The sequence below is a fragment of the Salmo salar genome, chromosome ssa24 (genome assembly GCF_905237065.1).
Source record: "Salmo salar chromosome ssa24, Ssal_v3.1, whole genome shotgun sequence".
NCBI lineage: Eukaryota > Metazoa > Chordata > Actinopteri > Salmoniformes > Salmonidae > Salmo > Salmo salar.
In genome coordinates, this window is record NC_059465.1 from 14,023,794 (window position 1) to 14,050,595 (window position 26,802).

At 43.0% G+C, this 26,802-nt stretch overlaps 2 protein-coding genes across 3 annotated transcripts in view; both read right to left on the minus strand.

Annotated features, from left to right (window-relative positions):
- LOC106585059 (clathrin heavy chain 1) overlaps positions 1-10,379 on the minus strand; it is a 39,841-nt gene extending 29,462 nt beyond the window's left edge. For both annotated transcript variants that reach the window (XM_014170820.2, XM_014170819.2), the window contains exon 1: positions 10,108-10,379. In XM_014170820.2, coding sequence (XP_014026295.1) covers positions 10,108-10,149 — 42 coding nt within the window. In that variant the 5' untranslated portion in view covers positions 10,150-10,379. The remainder of the gene's footprint in view (positions 1-10,107) is intronic.
- Positions 10,380-11,774: 1,395 nt separating this feature from the next.
- Positions 11,775-26,802, minus strand: LOC106585060 (B-cell linker protein). The gene is made up of 19 exons (XM_014170823.2): positions 26,613-26,802; positions 23,934-23,959; positions 23,770-23,804; positions 23,544-23,584; positions 23,341-23,434; positions 23,057-23,151; positions 22,890-22,953; positions 21,423-21,533; positions 21,097-21,125; positions 20,848-20,884; positions 20,568-20,646; positions 20,268-20,295; positions 20,043-20,073; positions 19,741-19,846; positions 15,286-15,323; positions 14,778-14,821; positions 14,525-14,593; positions 13,648-13,806; positions 11,775-13,203 (listed from the first exon to the last, which is right to left on the minus strand). The coding sequence occupies exons 1-19, from the start codon at positions 26,619-26,621 to the stop codon at positions 13,087-13,089; spliced, it is 1,212 nt and encodes a 403-aa protein (XP_014026298.2). The 5' UTR covers positions 26,622-26,802; the 3' UTR covers positions 11,775-13,086.

A 26,802-nucleotide genomic window follows, 5' to 3' on the forward strand; every position in this document is an offset into this window, starting at 1 on the left:
ATCACTCGCAACCACAACCCAGTGTGTTTCTCAATATGCATACTACAGTGCTCCACACTCTTATGCTCCGAGTGTATTCTCCGAGGACGTTCTTATTAGTACGTTCTCGTGAGGACGAGAGTGTGGAGAACGCATAAAACATTACATTTGAGAAGCACTCGCACTCCATTTACTGTATTACCTCACGCTGTATCTCCCCATTTACTGAACCTTCTTCCAGGCAGGATAATGGCAATAGAGACTAAACTAGACATACACAAAGCAAACCATTTTACTTAATAATTATCAGCTAGCTATAAGTCAATAGTTATCATCTAGCTAGCCAGCTGGTTTAAACTGGCAAAAACGACCTAAATCTAATGTTATGCGAGGTAGATGACTAGCTGTCAATTCTTTGTGGGTAGCTAGATAGTAAGTCCAATAGGGCTAACTGGCTATGGTCATGCGATCTACCCACACGACAGCGGGTATTGTAGGCAGGTAAACATGTCAGAATTAGCACAGTATGTATTTATTAACGTATCATGATAAATGGATTGTAGTCAGGCAACATATGGAGATGTGAACGGGCAACATTTCATTAAGAAGTCTGAGTTTATTTTCTCGCTTCAACTGTAAAACAGCCACCACTGATTTCAATAACATTTTCCATCGTTTTACACGGTGGCGTCTAGGCGTCACATTACGTCAACAATCCTGTAAATATTTTGAAGTTTGCGTCGATGCATGCTTCGAAAGGAGAACAAAAACAAAGTACGCACCCAAGAAGTGCCCTCCGTGCTCCGTTCCACATACTCTGACCATTGTATGCTCCAGTTTGCGTGCTCAGAGCACGGTAGTACGCAAATTGAGAAACACCCCCGGTGTCTTGACACACACTCAGTTTCCACAGCCCAGTGAGTGCACCTGCGCACACACACACACACACATTTTGTTCTTCTATCCTTGTGGGGACCTAAAATGTATTTCCATTCAAAATCCTATTTCACCCCTAACCTTATCCCAAAACCCTTACCCTAACCCTAATTGTAACCCTAACACTAAACCCTAAGCTTAAAATAGCATTTGTCCACATGGGGACGTGGGAAATGTCCTAAAGAGGGAGCATTTTCCTTGTGGGGATTTTAGGTCCATACAGGGATTGAAGAACCGACCAACACACAGTCACACACACACCACTCCTCCATGGACATTTGTGTTACAACCTCACATTCGGTGCGGACCATGGTTATGAGTGTAATCCATCGCTGTTTGTTTAGCCTAAATCTAATTTATTTGTCACATGCGCTGAATACAACAAGTGTAGACTTTACCTTGAAATGCTTACTTACGAGCCCTTTCGGAACAATGCAGTTAAAAATAAAATGTAAATGTAAATAAAATATCCTCTCTGAGGCAGGAGGCCTACCTGCATGTGTATGTACAGTCGTGGCCAAAAGTTTTGAGAATGACACAAATATTAATTTTCACAGTCTGCTGCCTCAGTTTATATGATGGCAATTTGCATATACTCCAGAATGTTATGAAGAATGATCCGATGAATTGCAAAGTCCCTCTTTGCCATGCAAATGAACTGAATCCCCCAAAAACATTTCCACTGCATTTCAGCCCTGCCACAAAAGGACCAGCTGACATCATGTCAGTGAATCTCTCGTTAACACAGGTGTGAGTGTTGACGTGGACAAGGCTGGAGATCACTCCGTCATGCTGATTGAGTTCGAATAACAGACTTGAAGCTTCAAAAGGAGGGTGGTGCTTGGAATCATTGTTCTTCCTCTGTCAACCATGGTTACCTGCAAGGAAACACGTGCAGTCATCATTACTTTGCACAAAAAGGCTTCACAGGCAAGGATATTGCTGCCAGTAAGATTGCACCTAAATCAACCATTTATCGGATCATCAAGAACTTCAAGGAGAGCGGTTCAATTGTTGTGAAAAAAATCCACCAATTTGTAAGTCGCTCTGGCTAAGAGCGTCTGCTAAATGACTTAAATGTAAATGTTAAATGTAAAAAGGCTTCAGGGCATCCAAGAAAGTCCAGCAAGCGCCAGGACCGTCTCCTAAAGTTGATTCAGCTGCGGGATCGGGGCACCACCAGTACAGAGTTTGCTCAGGAATGGCAGCAGGCAGGTGTGAGTGCATGTGCACGCACAGTGAGGCGAAGACTTCTGGAGGATGGCCTGGTGTCAAGAAGGGTAGCAAAGAAGCCACTTATCTCCAGGAAAAACATCAGGGACAGACTGATATTCTGCAAAAGGTACAGGGATTGGACTGCTGAGAACTGGGGTAAAGTCATTTTCTCTGATGAATCCCCTTTCCCATTATTTGGGGCATCCGGAAAAAAGCTTGTCCAGAGAAGACAAGGTGAGTGCTACCATCAGTCCTGTGTCACGCCAACAGTAAAGCATCCTGAGACCATTCATGTGTGGGGTTGCTTCTCAGTCAAAGGAGTGGGCTCACTCACAATTTTGCCTAAGAACACAGCCATGTATAAAGAATGGAACCAACACATCCTCCGAGAGAAACTTCTCCCAACCATCCAGGAACAGTTTGGTGACGAACAATGCCTTTTCCAGCATGATGGAGCACCTTGCCATAAGGCAAAAGTGATAACTAAGTGGCTCGGGGAACAAAACATTGATATTTTGTGTCCATGGCCAGGAAACTCCCCAGACCTTAATCCCATTGAGAACTTGTGGTCAATCCTCAAGAGGCGGGTGGACAAACAAAAACCCACAAATTCTGACAAACTCCAAGCATTGATTATGCAAAAATGGGCTGCCTTCAGTCAGGATGTGGCCCAGAAGTTAATTGACAGCATGCCAGAGCGGATTGCAGAGGTCTTGAAAAAGAAGGGTCAACACTGCAAATATTGACTCTTTGCATCAACTTCATGTAATTGTCAATAAAAGCCTTTGACACTTATGAAATGCTTGTAATTATACTTCAGTATTCCATAGTAACATCTGACAAAAATATCTAAAGACACTGAGGCAGCAGACTTTGTGAAAATTAATATTTGTGTCATTCTGAAAACTCGTGGCCACGACTGTACTCTAGTATTGTGTGTATTGTGTTAACTAGGAACACAGCTCAGATGTGTTTGCTATATTCCTCTGGTTTTAATTATGTTTATGTAACCCCCCCCCCTTACGGACTCCAAACACTTTGCTATAAAACGGTAAGCAGCTGTACCACGAGTTAAAGATTGACTACTGTATGACAGTAAAACCATAGCTGTCAGTTTAATGCAATGTTAGCCATCTTCAGTATCACCACTGTTGCTATAGTCATAACAATATAGGCTGACAATAACAGACTACAGTTTTAGGACGGCTCATTCCAGTTAGGTGCATTGTTTCAGCTGAGACTGTGGTTGGTTGGTTGGTTGGTTGGTTGGTTGGTTGGTTGTGTGTGTGTGTGTGTGTGTGTGTGTGTGTGTGTGTGTGGTGTGTGTGGTGTGTGGTGTGTGGTGTGTGTGTGTGTGGTATGCAGCAATATGCCGGACTGACGGTACTCCAGCCATTAGACAGAGCAGTTCCAGGCAACAGTTCTCCTGCCAGAGGTGCTCTGCTGGGCCCGATGATCATGATCCCCTCACATCCCCTTCCTGCCCTGATGTGGTTTACTGGGTTAAATGGGCCTGCTTACCGCATCTGTCTATTAATGGAGACAACAGCAACCGCCAAGAGTACGTCATCTGTTAGTAGTTTCAAGTTTTATTTGTCACATGCACAAGTACAGTGAAATGTTTAACTTGCAAACACTTCCCAACAACGCAGTATTTAATATAGTATAACAAACAAAAACACAAAATAAAAAAGAGGATTTGCATGCTATATAGAGGGTCAGTGCCAGTACCAAATGTACAATGTGCAGGGATACTGGAGTAGTTGAGGTAGATACAGTATGTACACAGGGTGAGAAATTAACACCAGCCACCAGCCAAATGCTGGTAGATTTTGCCATTGGCTGGTAGAATGTCTATTTTTACCAGCCACATTAGCGGGTGGTCATAGAGCATTTGGGAGCATTATTGTTTTCCAATCCAGAGCCCACATGTAAAAAAACAAACGTGTGTGTGTGTGTGTGGCAGTCTGGAAGAGAGAATCTCAACGCTACAGTGGTGAAAGTGTGGGCTACAGTGTTTTCTGTGAAGCATCTTAATTCTTTATTTTATCCTGAAAAAAAATTTGTCTGGTAAGAAAATGGAGTGGCTGGTAAAACTTGGCCATCCGCCAGCCACTGCAGCTGTTCATTTCCCACTCTGTATGTACATATCTAGGCAGAGATTAGGAGAAAGTGACTGGTAGCAGGATTAATAATAATAATAATAAACAATATGGCAGCAGCATAAGTGGTAGTCTGCGTGGTAATGAGTGTGTGTGTGTGTGTGTGTGTGTGTGTGGGTGTTAAGTGTGAGTGTGCACAAGAGTGTCAATGTAGGCGTGTGTGGGTAGAGACCAGTAAGAGTGCATAGTCAGTGCATATAGTCCTTGGTGGGGGTGGGCAGCTATTGTCTATCTGTTTAAAAAGCACCATTGCTTGGGGTAGAAGCTGTCTCGGAGCCTGTTGGTCCGAGACCAGATACTCTGGTACCGCCTGCCGGACGGAAGCAGAGAGAATCTATGGCAGGGGTGGCTGGAGTCTTTGGCAATTTCTCAGGCCTTCCACAGACACCGCTTGGTGTGTATATCCTGAATGGCTGGGACCTCGCCCGCAGTGATATGCTGGGCCGTCCGAACCACCCTCTGTGTAGAGTAATATCACACAGCAGGGTGGACAGGCAACATGGACGGACTGGAACAAGAAATCAGCCCAGGCATTTCTAACACACCGGACAATCTCTCTCTCTCAAGTCCCTCATTATTAGCCGAATAATGATCCATATTTCTGCAGTAAAAAAGTATAAATAGACAAGCACACTGGGCTAAAGATGGACCAGCCCATCTGGCATTTGACCGAATTGCCCCATTTCCAATCCTTTTATGATTGGCTAAACCCCTTACAGGTATCTCCCTCTTACTAGGGCAGTGTCAGGCTGAGGCTAAATGACAGGGTATTAAACTTAGGTCTTCTGTGAGACTTATGACTGCATTAGCCCGCTGAGCTAAAGCAGAGGGTGGGTGCTTTTAGCAATATCTGCCCAACATAATGCAGAATTTAATTTGTCACAGACAGAGCCCACAATAATCATGAATCTGCTAATAGACTAATGCACACACTGTCCTGCACTGTAAATGAACTACCAAAGGGCATAGGTCAAGAATCCATTTACTCAGACACTCTTTCTCCCTCACACTAGAGGTCTTCACGGGTCCACCCAAACACCCGAGAGGGTCTGGGTCCAAAATGCAAACTTTTCCCTCGGCCCAGGTCGGATCCTGTTTGATTGTCATTGGGACCCGAATGGACCTGACCACAGCTCTGTATAGCCTATAGCATATTTATTTTACACTAACAAGGTGAATTTATTGACTTATAGAAGGCCGAGCCATAAAGACCTACAGTGCCTTCAGAAAGTATTCAACCCCTTGACCTTTTCCACATTTTGCTGTGTTACAAGTTGGGATTAAAATTGATGTCTGTCTTTTTTTTTTTTACAATCTACACAAAATACTCTAATGTCAAAGTGGAAGAATAAAAATAAAAAAGTAATGTCATGAAAAATAAAATACTAACATATCTTGATTAGATACCTATTCAACCCCAGAGTCAATACCTTTGGCAGCGAATACACCTGTGAGTCTTTTTGGGTAAGTCTCTAAGCTTTGCTCACCTGGATTGTACAATATTTTCCCATAATATTATTATTTTTTTACTCTTCAAGCTCTGTGAAGTTGGTTGTTGATCATTGCTAGACAGCCGCTTTCAAGTCTTGCCATCGATTTCCAAGTAGATTTAAGTCAACACTAACTAGGCCACTCAGGAACATTCAATGTCGTCTTGGTAAGAATCTCCAGTGTATATCTGGCCTTGAATTTTAGGTTATTGTCCTGCTGAAAGGTGAATTCATCTCCCAGTGTCTGTTGGAAAGCAGACTGAACCAGGTTTTCCTCTAGGATTTTGACTGTGCTTAGCTCTATTCCGTTTCTTTTTATAAAAACTACCTAGTCCTTGATGCAGCCACCACCCATGCTTGAAAATATGAAGAGTGGTACTCAGTGATTTGTCGTGTTGAATTTGTCCCAAACATAACGCTTTGTATTCAGGACAAAAAGCGAATTTCTATGCCACATTTTTTGCAGTATTACTTTAGTACCTTATTGCAAACAGGATGGATGTTTTGGAATATTTTCATTCTGTACAGACTTCTTTCTTTTCACTTTGTCATTTAGGTTATTATTGTGGAGTAACGACAATGTTGATCCATCCTCAGTTTTCTCCTTTCACAGCCATTAAACTCTGTAACTGTTTTAAGGTTACCGTTGGCCTCATGATGAAATCCCTGAGCAGTTTCCTTCCTCTCCGGCAACTGAGTTAGGAAGGCCGCCTGTATCTTTGTAGTGACTGGGTTTATTGATACACCATCCAAAGCTAAATTAATAAGTTTACCATGCTCAAAAGGGATAATCAGTGTGTGCTTTTTATTTATTACCCATCTACGGTACCAATAGGTGCCATTCTTTGCCAGGCATTGGAAAATCTCCCTGATCTTTGTGGTTGAATCTGTGTTTGAAATTCACTGCTCGAATGAGGGAGGTTACATACAATTATCTGTGTGAGGTACAGAGATAGAGTAATCATATTAACCCCTGTTATTGCACACAGAGTGAGTCCATTCAACACATTATGTGACTTGTTAAGCACATTTTTACTCCTGAACTTATTTAGGCTTGCCATAACAAAGGGCTTGAATACTTATTGACTCAAGACATTTCAGTTTTGAATTTTTTAGTAAACATTTCTAAAAACAAAATTCCACTTTAACATTGTGAGGAATTGTGTATAGATCAGTGGCACAAAATCTACATTTTCTCCATTTTAAATTCAGGCTGGCTGTAACACAGCAAAATGTTGAAGAAGTCAGGGGGTGTGAATACTTCCTGAAGGCACTGTATTCATTAACGAGAAGAGCAACTTGGCTGATATTATTATTATTTTTTATTTATTTAACCTTTATTTACTGGGCAAGTCAGTTAAGAACAAATTCTTATTTACAATGACGCCCTACACCGGCCAAACCCGGACGACACTGGGCCAATTGTGCGCCGCCCTATAGGACTCCCAAACACGGCCGGTTGTGATACAGCCTGGATTCGAACCAGGGTGTCTGTAGTGACACCTCTAGCAATGCGACGCAGCGCCGCTCGGGAGCAGCGGTCTAAACCAAATTATTTTGACACTTTGGGTCCAATCGGGTCGGAGAAGACCTCTACCTCACACACAGCCTAGATTAGGGTCAGTCAGTCAAGCCTGGGAAAAAGGAGAATTACTCTAAACACAGTTCAGTGTTTAATTACATGTACAAGCCCACACAGTGCGACACTGGCAATGCTTAATTAACAGTGTGTGTGTGTGTGTGTGTGTGTGTGTGTGTGTGTGTAGGCCAATGTTTATTGAGGGTGCTCTGTTTATTCCTAGCCTTATACAATTGTGAAAAGTCCAGCAGTGTAATAGTTCTACAGTCTTTTGTAGCCCAGTTGGTAGAGCATGGCACTTGTAACGCCAGGGTAGTGGGTTCCATTCCCAGAATCACCCATGAGTAAAAATGTATGAACGCATGACTAAGTCGTTTTGGATAAAAGCGTCTGCTAAATGGCATATACACTACATGACCAAAAGTATGTGGACATCTGCTTGTCAAACATCTCATTCCAAAATCATGAGCATTAATATGGAGTTGGTTCCCCCTATGCTGCTATAACAACCTACATTCTTCTGGGAAGGCGTTCCACTAAATGTTGGAACATTGCTGCGGGGACTTGCTGCGGGGACTTGCTTCCATTCAGCCACAAGAGCATTAGTGAGGTCGGGCACTGATGTTGGGCGATCGGGCACTGATGTTGGGCGATTAGGCCTGGCTCGCAATCAGAGTTCCAATTCATCCCAAAGGTGAACGATGGGTTTGAGGTCAGGACTCTGTGCAAGCCAGTCAAGTTCTTCCACACCAATCTCAACAAACCATTTCTGTATGCACCTCGCTTTGTACACAGGAGCATTGTCATGCTGAAACAGGAACAGGAAAGGGCATTCCCCAAAGTTGGAAGCACAGAATCATCTAGAATGTTATTGTATGGTGTCACATTAAGATTTCCCTTCACTGGAACTAAAGGGCCTAGCCCGAACCATGAAAAACAGCCCCAGACCATTATTCCTCCTCCAACAAATGTTACAGTTGGCACTACGCAGTCAGGCAGGTAGCGTTATCCAAACCCAGATTCATCCGTCGGACTGCCAGATGGTGAAGCATCACTCCAGAGAACGCGCTTCCACTGCTCCAGAGTCCAATGGCGGTGAGCTTTACACTACTTTTGACGACGCTTGGCATTGCGCATGGTGATCTTAGGCTTGTGTGGGTCTGCTCGGCCACGGAAACCCATTTTAATGAAGCTCCCGACGGTTCTAACTAGCAGGGCAGAAATTTTACGAACTGACTTGTTGGAAAGGAGGCATCCTACGACAGCCACGTTGAAAGTCACTGAGCTCTTCAGTAAGGCCATTCTACTGCCAATGTTTGTCTATAGAGATTGCATGGCTGTGTGTTCGATTTTATACACCTGTCAGCAACGGGTGTGGCAGAAATAGCCGAATCCACTAATTTGAGGGTGTCTCCACATACATAGTGTATTATAGTAGTTCTACATAGAGTTAAAACAACAAAGCCAGTCTCATCTGTGTCTACATGGCAGTGCATGTAAATCCATACCTAAACCCACCCAGACTATACTGTTTAATGCATAGAGGCTGTAAACACCAAAACAGGAGAAAAAAGCAAAGCAACTTGAGGCCCAAAGTCCTCAGTTTATTCCGGGCATTTTTCTCTCGGATGGAGCCACCTAGAATCACAGAGGCCTACCATGCACAGCATACATGGGATAGGACTAAATGGAGACACTATCAATGAATAGATATATGCCTGATCAAATCTCAAATAATGGTGTGTTGCCTTTCAATGGATGCATTTGTGGGAATGGAGGGGGAACGAGCAGAGTGCGGCTTGAACCATCACAAGAAACATCACAAGAAACTTGCACTTTGTTCCCAAGAAACTGGGCCGGGGCAGCTAGGCGGGTGATTAAACCAAAGGCCAGATCAGAATGTTAACCAAACTTGACAACATTACCGCATTGAGGTGATCCATTACACATATGGAGAGGTTTACTGGTGGGTTCTCCAACAATGCCTACTAATTAAAAAATATGAAGCCATATAATCTAGCCACATCCTAAACACAGAGTTTATATAACTGCACGCATTTATCTCAAATCACTCAATTCTAACAATAGTTAATTGTGTAGGCCAATAGCTCATTAACTAACAGCCTATACTTTAATTATGCATATCAATCTTGCAACATAGCCTAAATAGCCAATCGATTCAGATTGAGAACCACGACCAAAACCGTTATCACGATATCTTGAGTCTATGAGTGGAAAGCGTTATGATTTACGATCCGATTAACTTTCCTCTAACTCATTTTATGGAGGTAAAACTGTATACATTTTACACGTATTCGTTAAATCGAATGTGTCATGTAGGGCTAATTAACAATCTTGGCACTTCAGTGCCGAGATCACGGCATCAAAGTGTCAAAACACTGCGGTTTCGAGCGTTGACGCGTAGGCTCTGTGAGTTGTGACAGCGACGTTTTTCCACTTGAACAGACTGCGGCGTGAATCACTGTCTGTGTTTTCGGGTCTGCAGTAAACAGACTATAGCCTCCCAGTACGATTTGACTGTTCAATTTTATCAAGTCATCATCTGCCCTGCACAAGCTAGCTAGGCCTGTGGCTATATTGAGCGTTCTCCCTGCAGGCTACAGCCCCATGTACGATTCCATTTAAATGCGTAGTGGTGTTTCTACGTGCGGGCCTGGAAAGCTAAAGAACTGCGCGAAAATGCATCTGTACTGCGTTTTTTTTTCGGCTGTTAGAGTCTTCTTACCTGCAGATGTTCCTGAAATCGTATCGGCAGTATCTGGGCCATTCTTGAGGCTTTCTATGTTTCAAATGTCCGGAGAACAGGAAAGGGGAAGGGGACACGAAGAGGAATGGATGTTGTATTGTATTAAAAGTCCCCAAAACGCCCCCAAAAGTAAAATACGATGTGCAATGATAGGGGTCTCGCCGGCTTGCGTTGATATCACCTGAATTCACTGCCTGCTCTCGTTCAGTAGCACCCAAACAACACTCCTGAACCAAAACTCTACGCTTCCGCTAAGTAAAATAGTCCAAAACATAATTACACTAGCTCTGGGAGAAAACTATTTTTATGAAGCTCTAATGTTGCTTATAGTATTATACAAAATAATACACTTGCAACTTATAAGCCCTACAGCTAACCAAGAGGATTTTTCCCACAAATAGCCTACCAATGCAGATTTTTTTTTCGGATGTCCTCAATGTACCCCTCCGCTGCCCCTTCCCCTTCATTTTCCCTATGTCGAAATAAAGGCACGTGACAGGCGCCCACTCCCCTTCCGATTTCTGCAAACTCAAATGCTGAGACGTTGGGAATATGCCTTTACCCCACCCTATGAAAAGTGTCAAGTAGTGAGAAAATATGTTGGGATTGAAAAAGAGGAACTGAAATGATGTATTAGTCAAGGTAGGAGTAGGCATTTCGCTCCACCTTCAATAACATATGCGCATATGTGTATGCGACCTATACAATTTGATTTGATTTATGCTATGTATGTGCACATACAGGTAACTTCTAAGATAATAGAAACACTTGAGTAAATGAGTTATAGAAAGTATATTGAAGCAGGTGCTTCCACACAGGTGTGGTTCTTCAGTTAATTAAGCAATTAACATCCCATGCCTAGGGTCATGTATAAAAATGTTGGGCAGGCCATTATTTTGGCTGCCGTGGCTATTTCCTCATAGGATGACAATGCTCCCGTGCAGGACACGAATGGTTTGATGAGCATGAAAACAATGTAAACTATATGCCATGGCCGTCTCAGTCACCAGTTCTCAACCCAATTTAACACCTATGGAAGATTCTGAAGAAACCCCTGAGAGCGTTTTCCACCAACATCAACAATTTCTCGTGGAAGAATGGTGTCACATCCCTCCAATAGAGTTCCAAACACTTGTAGAATTCATGCCAAGGTGCATTGAAGCTGTTCTGGCTTGTGGTGACCCAACGCCTTATCGACGTTTTATGTTGGTGTTTCCTTTATTTTGGCAGTTACCTGTAGTTTAGAACACCTGTCATTCAAGGGTTTTTCTTAATTTTACTATTTTCTACATCGTAGAATAATAGTAAAGACATCAAAGCTATTAAATAACACATATGGAATCATGTAGTAACCAAAAAAGTGTTAAACAAATCAAAATATATTTTATATTTGAGATTCTTTAAGTAGCCACCCTTTGCCTTGATGACAGCTTTGCACACTCTTGGCATTCTCTCAACCAGCTGTATGAGCTAGTCACCTGGAATGCATTTCAATTAACAGGTGTGCCTTCTTAAAAGTTAATTAGTGGAATTAGTGAATCCTTGTATTTACGGAGATCTAAACTAACAACTTAAACTTTGAGGGAAATAAATGCCATTCACGCTGTGGTGTTGCAAATACAAAAAATGATAAAACACAAACAGGATTTCAAAATATTTCAGACTATATTATTATATAAATAGAAACTTACAGATGGCCCACTTACACAGTATTCAGTCACAACACAGGTGTAGACACACAATTGAATTCCCCATCACTCACTGAAACAAGCACTGCATAAAGAGTCAGAGCAAGAATGAGGTATTGAATATACCTTTTCATAGACTACTCACTACTCTATTCAGGTGCAAGCATTTTAAAATTAATCTATTTTAAAACAAAAATAGGGTAATAAAGTCATACAGATGTAATTACAGCATACTTAAACACACAAACACATACAGTACACAGATATACGGTAATATGTACACTTCTAGCCATTTTCATCACAAAACAAAAATGAGGGTTTGCAATGGATATGTTGTGGTGAGGAACATGACTATTGAAGGTAGTATTTCCAAGTTATGAAATGTATTTAGTTATTAATGGTATCATTTAATGTACTTTATGAATGGGCTGGTGTAGGTGAGATACACATTTCTGTGAGTTATGAAAAAATGTTGTTTATTGTCACATACAGCGAAGTGAAATGTACAGGTGCAGTGAAGTGTGTGTTTTTTTTACAGGGTCAGCAATAGTAGCACGGTGGCCCTGGAGCAAATGAGGTGCCTTGCTCAAGGGCACATTGACCGATTTTTCACCTCATCGACTCAGGTATTCAAATCAGCGACCTTTCAGTTACTGGCCCAACGCTGTAATCGCTAGGCTACCTGCCACCCTATAGTAGTGTAGTGTAGTTTATGGTCAGGCTGGGTGGGTGATATATATTGTGTGGGGGTTATGGATAATGCAGTTTATGGATGGACTGGATGGGTGATATATATTGTATGGGGGTTATGGATAATGCAGTTTATGGTCAGGCTGGGTGGGTGATATATATTGTATGGGGGTTATGGATAATGCAGTTTATGGTCAGGCTGGGTGGGTGATATATATTGTGTGGGGGTTATGGATAATGCAGTTTATGGATGGACTGGATGGGTGATATATATTATATGGGGGTTATGGATAATGCAGTTTATGGTCAGGCTGGGTGGGTGATATATATTGTATGGGGGTTATGGATAATGCAGTTTATGGATGGGCTGGATGGGTGATATATATTGTATGGGGGTTATGGATAATGCAGTTTATGGTCAGGCTGGGTGGGTGATATATATTGTATGGGGGTTATGGATAATGCAGTTTATGGATGGGCTGGGTGGGTGATATATATTGTATGGGGGTTATGGATAATGCAGTTTATGGATGGACTGGATGGGTGATATATATTGTATGGGGGTTATGGATAATGCAGTTTATGGATGGGCTGGATGGGTGAGATACGTGGTGTGCTTGGCCTGACTCTTGCTATCGATCAGCAGCAGTTGGTTATTCTTGTGGTGAGAGATGATCTCCTGGAGACTACTGAAAAACTATGAGAGAGAGATGGAGGGAGGGATGCGGGAGGGAGTAGCGAGGGAAAGAGAGAGAGAAAAAGGGAGAGAGAGTTACTACAGTGCTATTGCAGAGGTCACAGGACAGTACTAAGTTGCATTCCTTCGTCTCTTTTCCACACATCCTCCGTTCCTCCCACATCCTCCCTCTATCCCACCTGACCTCTTCATTCTTTTCCCCCCACATTCTCCCTTTGCAAATTCTTTTTGCAAATCCTCCTTTCCTCCTGTGGCCTCTGTCTTTTCCCCTCTCCTTATCCCTCTCTTCTCCTCCCTACACTCTCACATTTTCATTTCCCCCCTCTCGCTCTCTCTGTGTCCCCCATCTCAACACTCTCGTCCTCATCCTCCCATTCTCTTTCACCGATTCATTATTTTACCCCTTGTTTAGCACTCCCCCTATCTTCCCCCCCGCCTCTTCACCTCCTCATTCTTCTTGCCCTCCTTTCCGAGGGCGTAGCCGCGCGTCTCCTCCAGGAAGCGGATGGGGATGTTATAGACCTTCTGTCTGTATAGGACAGCCAGTGTGTAGGGCTGACGGGCGTTCTGGGCTGAACTGCGACGTATCAGGAATGCCCCGTCCTACAAAGGGGGGGGGAATAGGCAGCGGGAGGGGAGCGGAGCGAAGGAGGGAGGGAGGAGAGAGTGGATATCAGTATCAAAACCCACAGGGCCTTTGAATGAGCACAGATGAATCAGACTCAGTGATGGTGTGTGTATGTGTTAGCTGTAACCCAAGGCTACACACACACACACACTCACACACACACACACACAGTCAAATAAAGGGGAGTTACGACCGAGATTACTCACACATCGTTACTTGTCTATTTCAGCATGAAATGAAACAGGTCGGCTGTGTTAGTAAAGACAAAGGGCCAGAGACAGATACACGCATATAATCAGCAGCATTATAACACATAATCACAAAACATCAGCAGCTACTGAGCAACATATAGAGAGGAGGGGAGAGAACCACAGAGGACCAAGTGGACAGGCTAATAGATCAATGAAGTATTGATTCACTGTTGAGGAATACTGGCTAACTAACTATAACTAATCATATTGATTCAGGAATCACATTGGCCAGGTCCTTCAGAGCTGGGGATTCTATACCTCTAAGTCATTTTCAGATTTTTTTGTATGGTACTTCAAGAACTGTGTGTGTGTGTGTGTGTGTGTGTGTGTGTGTGTGTGTGTGTGTGTGTGTGTGTGTGTGTGTGTGTGTGTGTGTGTGTGTGTATTTGCATGCATTTCTGTGTGTGTCTGCTCATCTCCAGTGTGTGTGTGTGTATCCCACCTTGTTGATCTGCAGTAAGAGGTCCTCAGCAGTCTTTCTATTGCAGTTTCCGGCGAACCACTCTTTCTCCTGAAACATACCACAGTTCTCTATGACGCCCTCCCCTGCCTGCCACCACAGTTATATCCAAGGATACCCCATACTTCAGGTATATCACCATTTAACTAAGGTTTGCAGCAACATTTGTAGCACTTTAACACTGTATTATGCATGGTTACATGAGAGGTACAGTATGAGACGGAAAGACACATACCTCCTTTCCTGCCTGCATGGTTGTCTTCATACCAGAGGGAGAAACTTTGGCATAGAGAGAAATAATGAGTTGTTGACCAACGTGTAGAGTGCTCTACAGCAGGGTTTCCCAAACGTGGTCCTGCCCCCTCCCTGGGTGCATGGTTTGGGTTTTGCCCTAGCACTCCACAGCTGGGGGCAGGGGGGGCAGGACCGAGTTTAGGAAACCCTGCTCTACAGTCTATTAAAAATAAAGCATGTAGTTACAATCAAGGCCCCAAGTATGCTGGACAGCACTACTGACAGTAGCCACAGTGACCCTAGATGACGGGGTTAAACAAGTTATAATGTTCATATTATGTGGACAGAAAAACAACACAAATGTAAAGAAATTAAGGATGTCCTTCACTCTGATTAGCAAACCACAGTTGGAGCATTTCAGAGTTCCACACATCCTTTATTTCCATTTCTATGGCTTTCTATCCTTCAGCTGAGACCCAAAACTGGTCCTGTTCCCTGCATGCTCTTACCTGCTGCGGTAGTGTCTATAGTGGGCGGGGGAGGGGGGCTGCAACGCAGACAACAGGTCCAATGTTAGCCAACATGCTTACTATAATAGATGAGCAATATAGGCCTGTGGCTACAACAATATTGAATACGTAAGAACAGTAGGCCTTCATACTTCAAAGACTTAGCTATGTTATCACAGATCAAATCAAACTTTATTTGTCATATGCATCAAATACAACAAGTGTAGAACTTACCGTGAAATGCTTACTTACAAGCCCTTAACCAACAGTACAGTTCAAGAAGAGTTAAGAAAATATTAACAAATAAACTGAAGTGAAAAATAATAAAAAGTAATACAATAACAGAACAATAACGAGGCTATATACCGGGGGTACCGGTACCGAGTCAGTGTGCGGGGGTACAGGTTAGTTGAGGTAATTTGTACATTTAGGTAGGGGTGAAGTGACTATGCATAGATAATAAACAGTGAGTAGCAGCAGTGTACAAAACAAATGGGGAGGTTCAATGTAAGTAGTCCGGTGGCCGTTTGATTAATTGTTCAGCGGTCTTATGGCTTGGGAGTAGAAGCTGTTACGGAGCCTTTTGGTCCAAGACTTGGCGCTCCAGTACCGCTTCCCGTGCGGTAGCAGAGAAAACAGTCTATGACTTGGGTGACTGGAGTCTCTGACAATTTTATGGGCTTTCCTCTGACACCGCCTATTATATAGGTCCTGGATGGCAGGAAGCTTGGCCCTAGTGATGTACTGGGCCGTACGCACTACCCTCTGTAGCGTCTTACCGTCAGATGCCGAGCAGTTGTCACACCAGGCGGTGATGCAACCGGTCAGGATGCTCTCGATGGTGCAGTTAAATAACTTTTTGAGGATCTTTTCAGTCTCCTGAGGGGGAAAAGGTTTTGTCGTGACCTTTTCACGACTGTCTTGGTGTGTTTGGACCATGATAGTTCGTTGGTGATGTGGACACCAAAGAACTTGAAACTCTCGACCCGCACCACTACAGCTCCATTGATGTTAATGGGGGCCTGTTCAGCCCGCCTTTTCCTGTAGTCCACAATCAGCTCATTTGTCTTGCTCACATTGAGGGAGAGGTTGTTGGCCTGGCACCACACTGCCAGTTCTCTGACCTCCTTCCTATAGGCTGTCTTATCGTTGTCTGTAATCAGGCCTACCACTGTTGTGTCGTCAGCAAACTTAATGATGGTGTTGGAGTCGTGTTTAGCAAAACAGTTGTGGGTGAACAGGGAGTACAGGAGGGGACTAAGTACACACCCCTGAGGGGCCCCAGTGTTGAGGATCACCGTAGCAGTTGTCTTGTTGCCTACCCTTACCACCTGGGGGCGGCCCGTCAGGAAGTCCAGAATCCAGTTGCAGAGGGAGGTGTTTAGTCCTAGGGTCCTTAGCTTAGTGAAAAGCTTTGTGGGCACTATGGTGTTGAATACTGAGCTGTAGTCAATGAACAGCATTCTCACATAGGTGTTCTTTTTGTCCAGGTGAGAAAGGGCAGTGTGGAGTGCAATTAAGATTGCGGCATTTGTGGATCTGTTGAGGCGGTATGCGAATTGGAGTGGGTCTAGGGTATCCGGGAGGATGTTGTTGATGTGAGCCATGACCAGCCTTTCAAAGCACTTCATGGCTACCGACGTGAGTGCTACGGGGCGGTAATTTTTTTGCCAGGTTACCTTTGCTTCCTTTGGCACATGGAGTATGGTGGTCTGCTTGAAACATGTAAACTCAGCAAAAAAATAAACGTCCTGTCACTGTCAACTGCATTTACTTTCAGCAAACTTAACATGTGTAAATATTTGTATGAACATAACAAGATTCAACAACTGTGAGACGGGTGTGCGCGTGCACGTGAAGAGGCCATTTTACATTTTCAGTCTTTGAACGAAAAAGACGTCTCCCGGTCGGAATATTATCGCTATTTTACGAGAAAAATTGCATAAAAATTGATTTTAAACAGCGTTTGACATGCTTCGAAGTACGGTAATGGAATATTTTGAAATGTTTTGTCATGATACGCGTCCGCGCGTCACCGTTCGGATAGTGTCTTGAACGCACGAACAAAACGCCGCTATTTGGATATAATTATGGATTATTTTGAACCAAAACAACATTTGTGGATGAAGTAGAAGTCCTGGGAGTGCATTCTGACGAAGAACAGCAAAGGTAATCCAATTTATCTTATAGTAATTCTGAGTTTAGTGAACGCCAAACTTGGTGGGTGTCAAATTAGCTAGCCCGTGATGGCGAGCTATCTACTCAGAATATTGCAAAATGTGCTTTTGCCGAAAAGCTATTTTAAAATCTGACACCGCGATTGCATTAAGGAGTTCTGTATCTATAATTCTTTAAATAATTGTTATGTTTTTTGTGAACGTTTATCGTGAGTAATTTAGTAAATTCACCGAAAGTTTTCGGTATGTTTGCTAGTTCTGAACGTCACATGCTAATGTAAAAAGCTGGTTTTTGATATAAATATGAACTTGATTGAACAAAACATGCATGTATTGTATAACATAATGTCCTAGGAGTGTCATCTGATGAAGATCATCAAAGGTTAGTGCTGCATTTAGCTGTGGTTTTGGTTTTTGTGACATTATATGCTAGCTTGAAAAATGGGTGTGTGATTATTTCTGGCTGGGTACTCTCCTGACATAATCTAATGTTTTGCTTTCGTTGTAAAGCCTTTTTGAAATCAGACAATGTGGTTAGATTAATGATAGTCTTGTCTTTAAAATGCTGTAAAATAGTCATATGTTTGAGAAATTGAAGTAATAGCATTTCTAAGGTATTTGAATATCGCGTCACTCGATTCCACTGGCTGTTGACTAGGTGGGACGATTTCGTCCCACATACCCTAGAGGTTAATCCTGTATTGCCTGTTTGATTGTTTGATGGTTCGTCTGAGGGCATAGCGGGACTTCTTATAAGCATCCGGATTAGTGTCCCGCTCCTTGAAAGCGGCAGCTCTAGCCTTTAGCTTGCTGCGGATGTTTCCTGCAATCCATGGCTTCTGGTTGGGATATGTCCGTACGGTCACAGTGGGGACGACGTTGGTGATGCACTTATTGATGAAGCTGATGACTGTGGTGGTATACTTCTCAATGTCATTGGATGAATCCCAGAACATATTCCAGTCTGTGCTAGCAAAACAGTCCTTTAACGTAGCATCCGCGTCATCTGACCACTTCCATATTGAGCAGGTCACTGGTACTTCATGCTTTAGTTTTTGCTTGTAAGCAGGAATCAGGAGGATAGAATTATGGTCAGATTTGCCAAATGGAGGGCGGGGGAGAGCTTTGTATGCATCTCTGTGTGTGGAGTAAAGGTGGTCTAGAGTTTTTTTTTCCTCTGGTTGCACATATGACATGCTGGTAAAATTTTTGTAAAACTGATTTAAGTTTGCCTGCATTAAAGTCCCCAGCTAATTGGAGCGCTGCTTCTGGATGAGCATTTTCTTGTTTGCTTATGGCCTTATAGAGTTGGTTGAGTTGCTGTCTTAATGCCAGCATCGGAATGTGGTGGCAAATAGACAGCTTCGAATAATATAGATGAGAACTCTCTTGGTAGATAGTCTGGTTTACAGCTTATCATAAGGTACTCTACCTCAGGCGAGCAATACCTCGAGACTTCTTTAATATTAAACATCGCGCACCAGCTGTTATTGACAAAAAGACACACACCCTCACCCCTCATCTTACCAGACAAAGCTTCTTCTCTGTTCTGCTGGTGCATGGAAAATCCCGCCAGCTCTATATTATCCGTGTCGTCGTTCAGCCACGACTCGGTGAAACATAAGATATTCCAGTTTTTAATGTCCCGTTGGTAGGATAGTCGTAATCGTAGGTCATCAATTTGATTTTCCAATGATTGCATGTTAGCCAGTAGAACGGATGACAGTGGGAGTTTACTTGCTCGCCTACGGATTCTCAGCCCGACCTCCGCCCCCTTTTCCTTCGTCTTTTCTTCACGCAAATGACAGGGATTTGGGCCTGTTCTCGTTAAAGGAAAAAGCTTCTTCCAGTTCGAGGTGAATAATCGCTGTTCTGATGTCCAGAAGTTATTTTCGGTCATAAGAGACGGTTGCAGCAACATTATGTACAAAATAAGTTAAAAAATAAGTTACAAACAACGCAAAAAAACTAACAAAATAGCACAGTTGGTTAGGAGCATGTAAAACATCAGCCATCCTCTTCCGTGCCATCTTTACACTTCAAACATAAGATCCTCTTTATAGACCACAACGGAATGGAAATCGTTATCAGGCAGTACTAAGTGGTATCTATGTGTTTGACTGTTGCTGCTTGTACAGGACTGAAAGTTCATTAAGCATGAACCTGCTTAACAGGTTTAACACGTATAAAACATGTATGTTCTTGCAGCGTATAGCGTGGTCTCATCCAGTGTGTAGATGCATAGTGCTGTGAGAGTGGCTGTGTTCCCAAGCCTCACCTGGGTTTGGGTTCCTTTAGGGATGCGGGGAGGGGGGGTTTGATGCCTGGGGTGGGTGGGGGCAGCTTGCCAGGGAACGAGGAGCGTTTCACATCAGGCGGAGGAGCTGGGGAGGGTCACAGAAACACAGCAATGGACCAGGTTCTGCATTTTCACTTCATGGTTATGTTCCAAATGGCACTCAGTTCCCTATGTAGGGCTCTGGTCAAAAGTAGTGCATGTAGGGAATAGGCCATTTGGGATGCAGGCTTTATCATCATGATCCATCTATTTTTAGTCAGAGAGAATGAAGTGTCACTTACCTGTCTTTGCCTCACTGACCAGTAGAGAACTCTGAAATGCAGCAAAGTGTGAAACTCATTCAAATGTGGACACAGATAAGGCCTACACTCCTGCACTAAAAAACATGTTCAGTGGAGAATCTCTGAAATAGGCCAATTCTGTGTTAGAAACCGGACAGTGGTGTGATGTGATAAATCATGTGCCCGTGGTGTGTTAAATAATGTGTGAACCATGGAGAAACTCACCGACTTGGCTCTGGGCACTGGAGGTTTTCTACAGAGAAAGACAGACAGACATACATGATGGGATTGAGCTCATATCACATGTCAAACAACAAAACTCAAAAACAATAACATGGCTTCTCTCATGACATAGAATGGCATTGGTTTCAGGGATGGTGTCAAGGCCAGTTTAACCCAGTCAATTCAGGAGGTGAATAAAATTCAGTTATTTCATTTGCATAACTATGAAAAGAATAGAAGTGGTGATATACACCAAGATGTGTTTGTGCATTTTTCATCTCATGTCTTGACAGGTGTACTCACATGGGCATGGGGGGAGGGGAAATTGCTGTCTTGGGTAGGAGGGGCATCCTTATGGGCCCGCGAGGAGCAGGGGGGCAAGCTGGAGAAACAGGAGTATTTATTTTTGACCGTGCCAAGGATTTATTTTTCTCTCAAAATAAGCTAAATGCGATTTTTCTTTAATCATTTGGAATTAATGTCCTGTCTCTTTATCTCATATAAAATATATTCTCTAGTCAAAACCTCAGTATAAATGCGTTGATACTGAGGCTGTATTAGTGGTTCTACAGGAGTAACTGACCTGCTGTGGGCTCCAGATACAGGTCATCACTGTCTGCCTGAAACAGAGACACAACACGCATGTTAATCACCTGTCTCTGGCCGAATTAGAAATTGTCCAGAGACCAGACATCTCAGGGCCCTATGGAACTATGAATATACTGATTGTCCATCAAGAATGTGTTAAAAGGGTACAGCGGATAAAAAGGCTAAGGTTTGGGGGCTGGAGGTAGGGGTGAGGCTCTGTCTGTTAACGATGTGTTGGGCTCACCTGTCCTTCATTAGGATCCAGGTAGACATCTGCAAAAGCATAACAGAGAAAACAGAGGCTGATGCTGTTGCAGTATCACAGATCTCTCTAGTGGTGACTTGATGTAATAGCACACCAATGTCCTATCAGGGTTCCAGGGTATGATTGTTGGTCGAGATCCTGCACAACTACATTGCAGATGCATGCCAGATCTTACAACAACTGGATAGGTATTTAACATATCAGCTATGCACAGTCGATGACTTAGAATGCAACCATTGGTTGATGCAATGCACCGCTTGCTCGTCTAGTCGGGCAGGAACTAGACCTATAACTGTGGCGTTTACCTTCCTCTGCAGGGGGAGGGGTGGGAGCAGGGGCAGGGCGGGAAGGAGGAGGGGCAGACTTCTTAGGAGTAGACCTTTTCCCTGGCTTCTCCTTCCTGTCTACCTCAGGAGCTAGAGAGAGAGAGAGTTAGGGAAGCTTGACCATCTCAAACTTAACTCACTGGTTTGTTTAAGTTAATTCTCCTGTACAATACATGCCTCAAGGATTATATGACCTTTTACACCTTTTCATCAATCAACATTCAATATTCTATCTATAGGGCACAATTCATATCCAGATATAAAATACACAATCATCATATAGGATAAACTCCCACCCATCCAGGACATTTATTTGAAACGGTGCCTGAGGAAGGCCCGCAGCATCATCAAGGACCCCACACACCCCAGCCACGAGCTGTTCACTCCCTTACCGTCGAGCAGACGTTATCGGACCATGAGGTCGGATACCAACAGGCTTTGAGACAGTTTCTATCTACAAACCATCAGACTGCTGAACACTTGAACTGGATTGACCACCTGCTCTGATTCTCCTCACATTAGCACACATGCACTCACTCACTCACACACCCACACAGACATACACACATCCACACACACATTCATGCTACACACACATCACAACTGCTGCTACCAGACTCTTATTATGATTGATAAATACTGCACAAGTTAAACACTTGCAGCTGAATCCCCTTTCCCCAAAACACCTGTATCATACTTATGCTAAAATCTTTATTCTATTCTACTGAGCCATTTCCTTTATGTACGTATTCGTATCTTTTATTATTTCTTATTATTGTTGTATTGTCGAGAGAAAAAACCTGCAAGTATGCATTTCTTTGGACAGTGTATACCATACATACGACTAATAAAACTTGAAACTTGCATGTCCTGGACAAAGAGGATAGAGAGGGGAGGATAGAGAGAGGAGGATACAGAGGGGAGGATAGAGAGAGGAGGATACAGAGGGGAGGATAGAGAGAGGAGGATACAGAGGGGAGGATAGAGAGGGGAGGATAGAGAGAAGAGGATAGAGAGAGGAGGATACAGAGGGGAGGATAGAGAGAGGAGGATACAGAGGGGAGGATAGAGAGAGGAGGATACAGAGGGGAGGATAGAGAGGGGAGGATAGAGAGAGGAGGATACAGAGGGGAGGATAGAGAGAGGAGGATACAGAGGGGAGGATAGAGAGGGGAGGATAGAGAGAAGAGGATAGAGAAAGGAGGATGGAGAGAGAAGAACAGAGAGAAGAGGACAGAGAAAGGAGGATAGAGAGAACCGAACAGAGAGGAGGATAGAGAAAGGAGAATAGAGAAAGGAGAATAGAGAAAGGAGGATAGAGAGAGGAGGATAGAGAGAGGGGAGGATAGAGAGAAGAGGACAGAGAGGAGGATAGAGAGAGGGGAGGAGAGAGAGAGGAGGATAGAGATAGAGAGATAGAGGAGAGTATAGAGAAAGGTGTCTCACGTTTCTTGGTGTTGGGGTCGATGTAGAACTCCTCAGGGTCAGGCTGATGGTGAGGCTGCTGTTTCTATAGAGGGGAAAGACAACGTTAAATAACTCGAAAGGTATGCAGACACACAGAGACAGGCTAGTCAGAGGTAGGTATGGGCATTGATACTCTGACAGTTTACCGATGCTTTGCTCATGGGCGCCATCTTGGCTGGCCTTGGGGGCGGAGCTGCCTGCCTTTTGGGAAGAACACGATTGGACCTCTCTGAAGAACTATCTGTGGAACACAAAAACAGCAACAAAGAAAATGGTGTTTTCACATAAAAACACACCTCAAAACAATACATACAAATTATAACTTGAGATCCACGCACCAAACTCCCATTGGCCTCAATGCATACTTTCCATGAAAGTCAGATTTTAGCAAATCCCAAATGAGAATGATAGTTTACAGTGGTGGTGTTACCCAAATAGACGTTCTCCTCCACATGTCTGGGAGGAACCTTCATGGCCGGTCGCTCACAGGGGGGAGCCTCATATGTGTTCCCATCCTCATCGTCCTGTGATACACACACACAAACCAAGATGACTCCACAGGACCTCTCACAACAAAATATCCATTGGTGTGTCAGTCTGGGTCCGTGTGTATGTGTGTGTTTTTCTACTTACAAACTCATCTTCTGGCCAGCCACCATACCCCGCATTGTTCTCTGAAACAAATAAATAGAGACAGAGAGAAAGTAGAGAAGGGGGATGGAGAAAGAGAGGGAGAAATTGGGGAGAAGAGAGGTAGAGCGATGAGGGAGAGAGCAGAAGAAGCACATCACATTATAACCTCCATAAAGAGGAACCCTATAACCACGAGCATAATAATGGGGATTTCCTGAAGGCTCACCTATTCTTTTGGGTGGAGCTGGAGGCCCACTGTGTCTGTAATGAAAATGTAATGAGAAATGTTACTTCCGTGCTGTGTCATGTCAGTGGCTTTATATTTCTGGTCAGAAGGAAGGCATACAAGAATGAAGAACAAAACGTTTATCTACACGGTAGACTACTTACAGGTTCTTTAATTTTCCAAAGAAACTCTGAAAAAGAAAACAGAATTGACTGGGAAGTCTGTAGCACACACACGAACACAATCACGATACAATCTCAACACTAGCGTTTTCATACCGGTTGTGTGACATATAATAAACGGTGCCGTCATACTATATGTCTGGCCCATCCCAGATATTTACATGTAATTAACTCTCCCATCAGACTCGCTATCAGAGCTATTACACAGGCTGTGTCAATGACTGCTTTACGTACCGAAGGTCACTAAGCTAAACAAAAGAGCTTTAATCCAAAGCCAAGACCTCGGGTAAGAATAAATTAGAATAAAGCAACTTTGAAGATGACAAACTATCACAAACTACCACAGGGGAATATTGAGAATTGAAATGTCCAACAATCTAAAATATGTCTTTCTTTTATACTAGCCTTAGTAGGTGAAAGAAACTATTTACACAAATTATTACACAAATGATCTAGTGAAGCCACATCAACGTGTGTATCTGGGAGAAGGAGATAATTGAGGCTGTAATTTGTGGCACACTGTCCCCGTGATGAAACAGATGACAAAAACCAGGAAGTGTACTTGGCTGTGTTTTCACAGCATGGCTGGTCAGAGAGTAGAGGAAGGACTGATGTAAATTATCCCAGAAATAGAGAGGGGGAGGGAAAGGGGAGAATGAGACGGGGAGAGAGAGAAGGCAAGAGAAGGACAGTTTGAGTTGATTCGTCTGGTTAATGTTTAGATATCCTGTGCGTCAACATTGGTAATGAACAAAGCCAGCCCACATGGTCTTTGCTAAAGTCTCTCTTTAGTAAACAAATCTATTTTCTGTTCTACTGTATCCCATTACTTAAACAGTGTCATTATCAATCAATGAATCAGTCAATCTATCAACTAATCATTCAATGCACATTTTATAGACTTCAGGGATTCTCTGGCAAGCTGTAGGTCTGTTTAATTAGTGGAAAAGGAAGATGTCATGAGTCATAACTGATATCTATGCCTCAGGTCGACACTACTTTGAATATAATTTCCCCCATTGTTACAGTCATGGGCGCCGTCTTTCACATATTCGTGTCCTGACACGTCTTAAATCATTAGCATGTTCTGTTCAGTGTTGTTAATCTAACAACTCATGTCTTTCCTACCTTTGAAGTAGTTTGTATATAGACCAATAAAGACCTCAACATGTTGATTACAAAATATATAAAAATACAGCAAATACAGCAAGTAAGCTGAGGATTCCTTACTTTGTTAGCAGCAGCAGAGTTTAAATCTGTCATGCATGTTCATTACACAATTAACAGTATCTGCGTAAAATCTTTCAAATAGCAATCTCTTGTTTTTCACCCAGTCTGAAAATCCCAGTCTAATTTTAGAGACGGGAGCAGGCAGTGTGTTCAATAATGAGCTCGGCTTGACAACATCTATGATATGAAAACGATACATTTATGATTGTGTTCTGAGCTAGCCCTTTAAGCAAGGGAGAGTGATAGTGACCACAGAAAATGACATTGTTATGGACCGTGGGAGACCATAAGCTACCAGTAGGAAAGGGAAATGGCCGTGTGACTATGAATCGTATCTGATGTAAACAGGGACAGAGCACAGTGCAGTTGCACTGGCTAATGCTAAGCTGCTCACAGGTGTGCTGGCTTCTGGTTCTGCCTAGTAAAGTGCAATGGTACAGCCGTACATGTATTGGGTAACTATTTTCTATTTTCTATCTTACAGTGTATTTCACATCATGGCACCTTACTATTGTACAAAACCCTTAGCTATCATGGACTTACTACTAGGCCAGATAGCCTCCCAGTATGTGATCGTAGATACTACGACCTCTTCCAAGAGCTCTGCACCTTTCTGGCACAGATCAGGTGGTTGTGGCTCCCTCTGGCCACATCCCAATATCTCTCCTTCTTCCCAAAGTGTGCACTTATTCATTTACCATCACTGATTTAAAAGAAAATTACTGATATAAGAAATATGGTGGAAACTCTCTAGCCCAATCCCGCCAATCCTATGCTTTTAAATGTGTGTGAAGTAGTGAACGAGTGTACACTTCAGGAGACAGGAGATATTATTGGCACATACCCCTGAAAACACCAATGGATCTCAAGCCCTGCATCAGCTGTTGATTTATTTTCTGTTCTACTGTCACTACACGTATCATTATTTAATAACAAATAAATCAATAATTAACGGCTATCGATGCGCATGGACATGTTGCAGTGAAAACCTTTAATTTAGGGAATGATTTTAATGACTGGAAAACATTCTAATCTTAGGCATTAAGCAGCTCTGTGAGTGTTTATATTGGGAGCTTGTGTAGGCAGAGCAATTGAACGCAATAACTGGGAGCAGGTGACACCATTTACCTGATCAACAATAAAGCCACTGTACGAAAAGTGAAAGTCCACAATGTATAACACTGTAAAACTGTATGACTCATCATTATAACAATCCTCATAGTTCTCCATTCCGTAATGAAGGTAGCCTACTACTGTATTTCTAAGTTGCTGAACAATTGTTGCAATGTTATAGGCAAATTGGGCTATGTGTAATTTCCTTTTATCACCACAAAGTGAGAGGTCTGTACAAAGTTTAAATGTTCTAAAGTGTATATGTTCTATTATTGTCTGATTATTTTCTGAAGGTAACAAATTGAAACTGTACGTTACCATTGTCATAATTTTGGAGTCTCTCTTCTCAACTCATGAGGAAATTCCTTTGTTGCTGGCCTCAGATGCAAATACGCATTAGAGTAAGAGCGGGACAAGGAACACTGAACTATGAACAGTTAGGCTAGCAGCTACAACAGTCCTGATGCGCCTCTCTCTCTCGCTCTCTCTGATAATTTGCATTCCACTC

Coding starts and splice junctions, on each gene's coding strand:
- LOC106585060 (XM_014170823.2), bottom strand. Junction 22,954..23,056: donor CGCCCATGAGCAAAGCATCG/GTAAACTGTCAG, acceptor TCCCCTCTATAG/AAACAGCAGCCTCACCATCA. Junction 19,847..20,042: donor GGTCAGTGAGGCAAAGACAG/GTAAGTGACACT, acceptor GACCCTCCCCAG/CTCCTCCGCCTGATGTGAAA.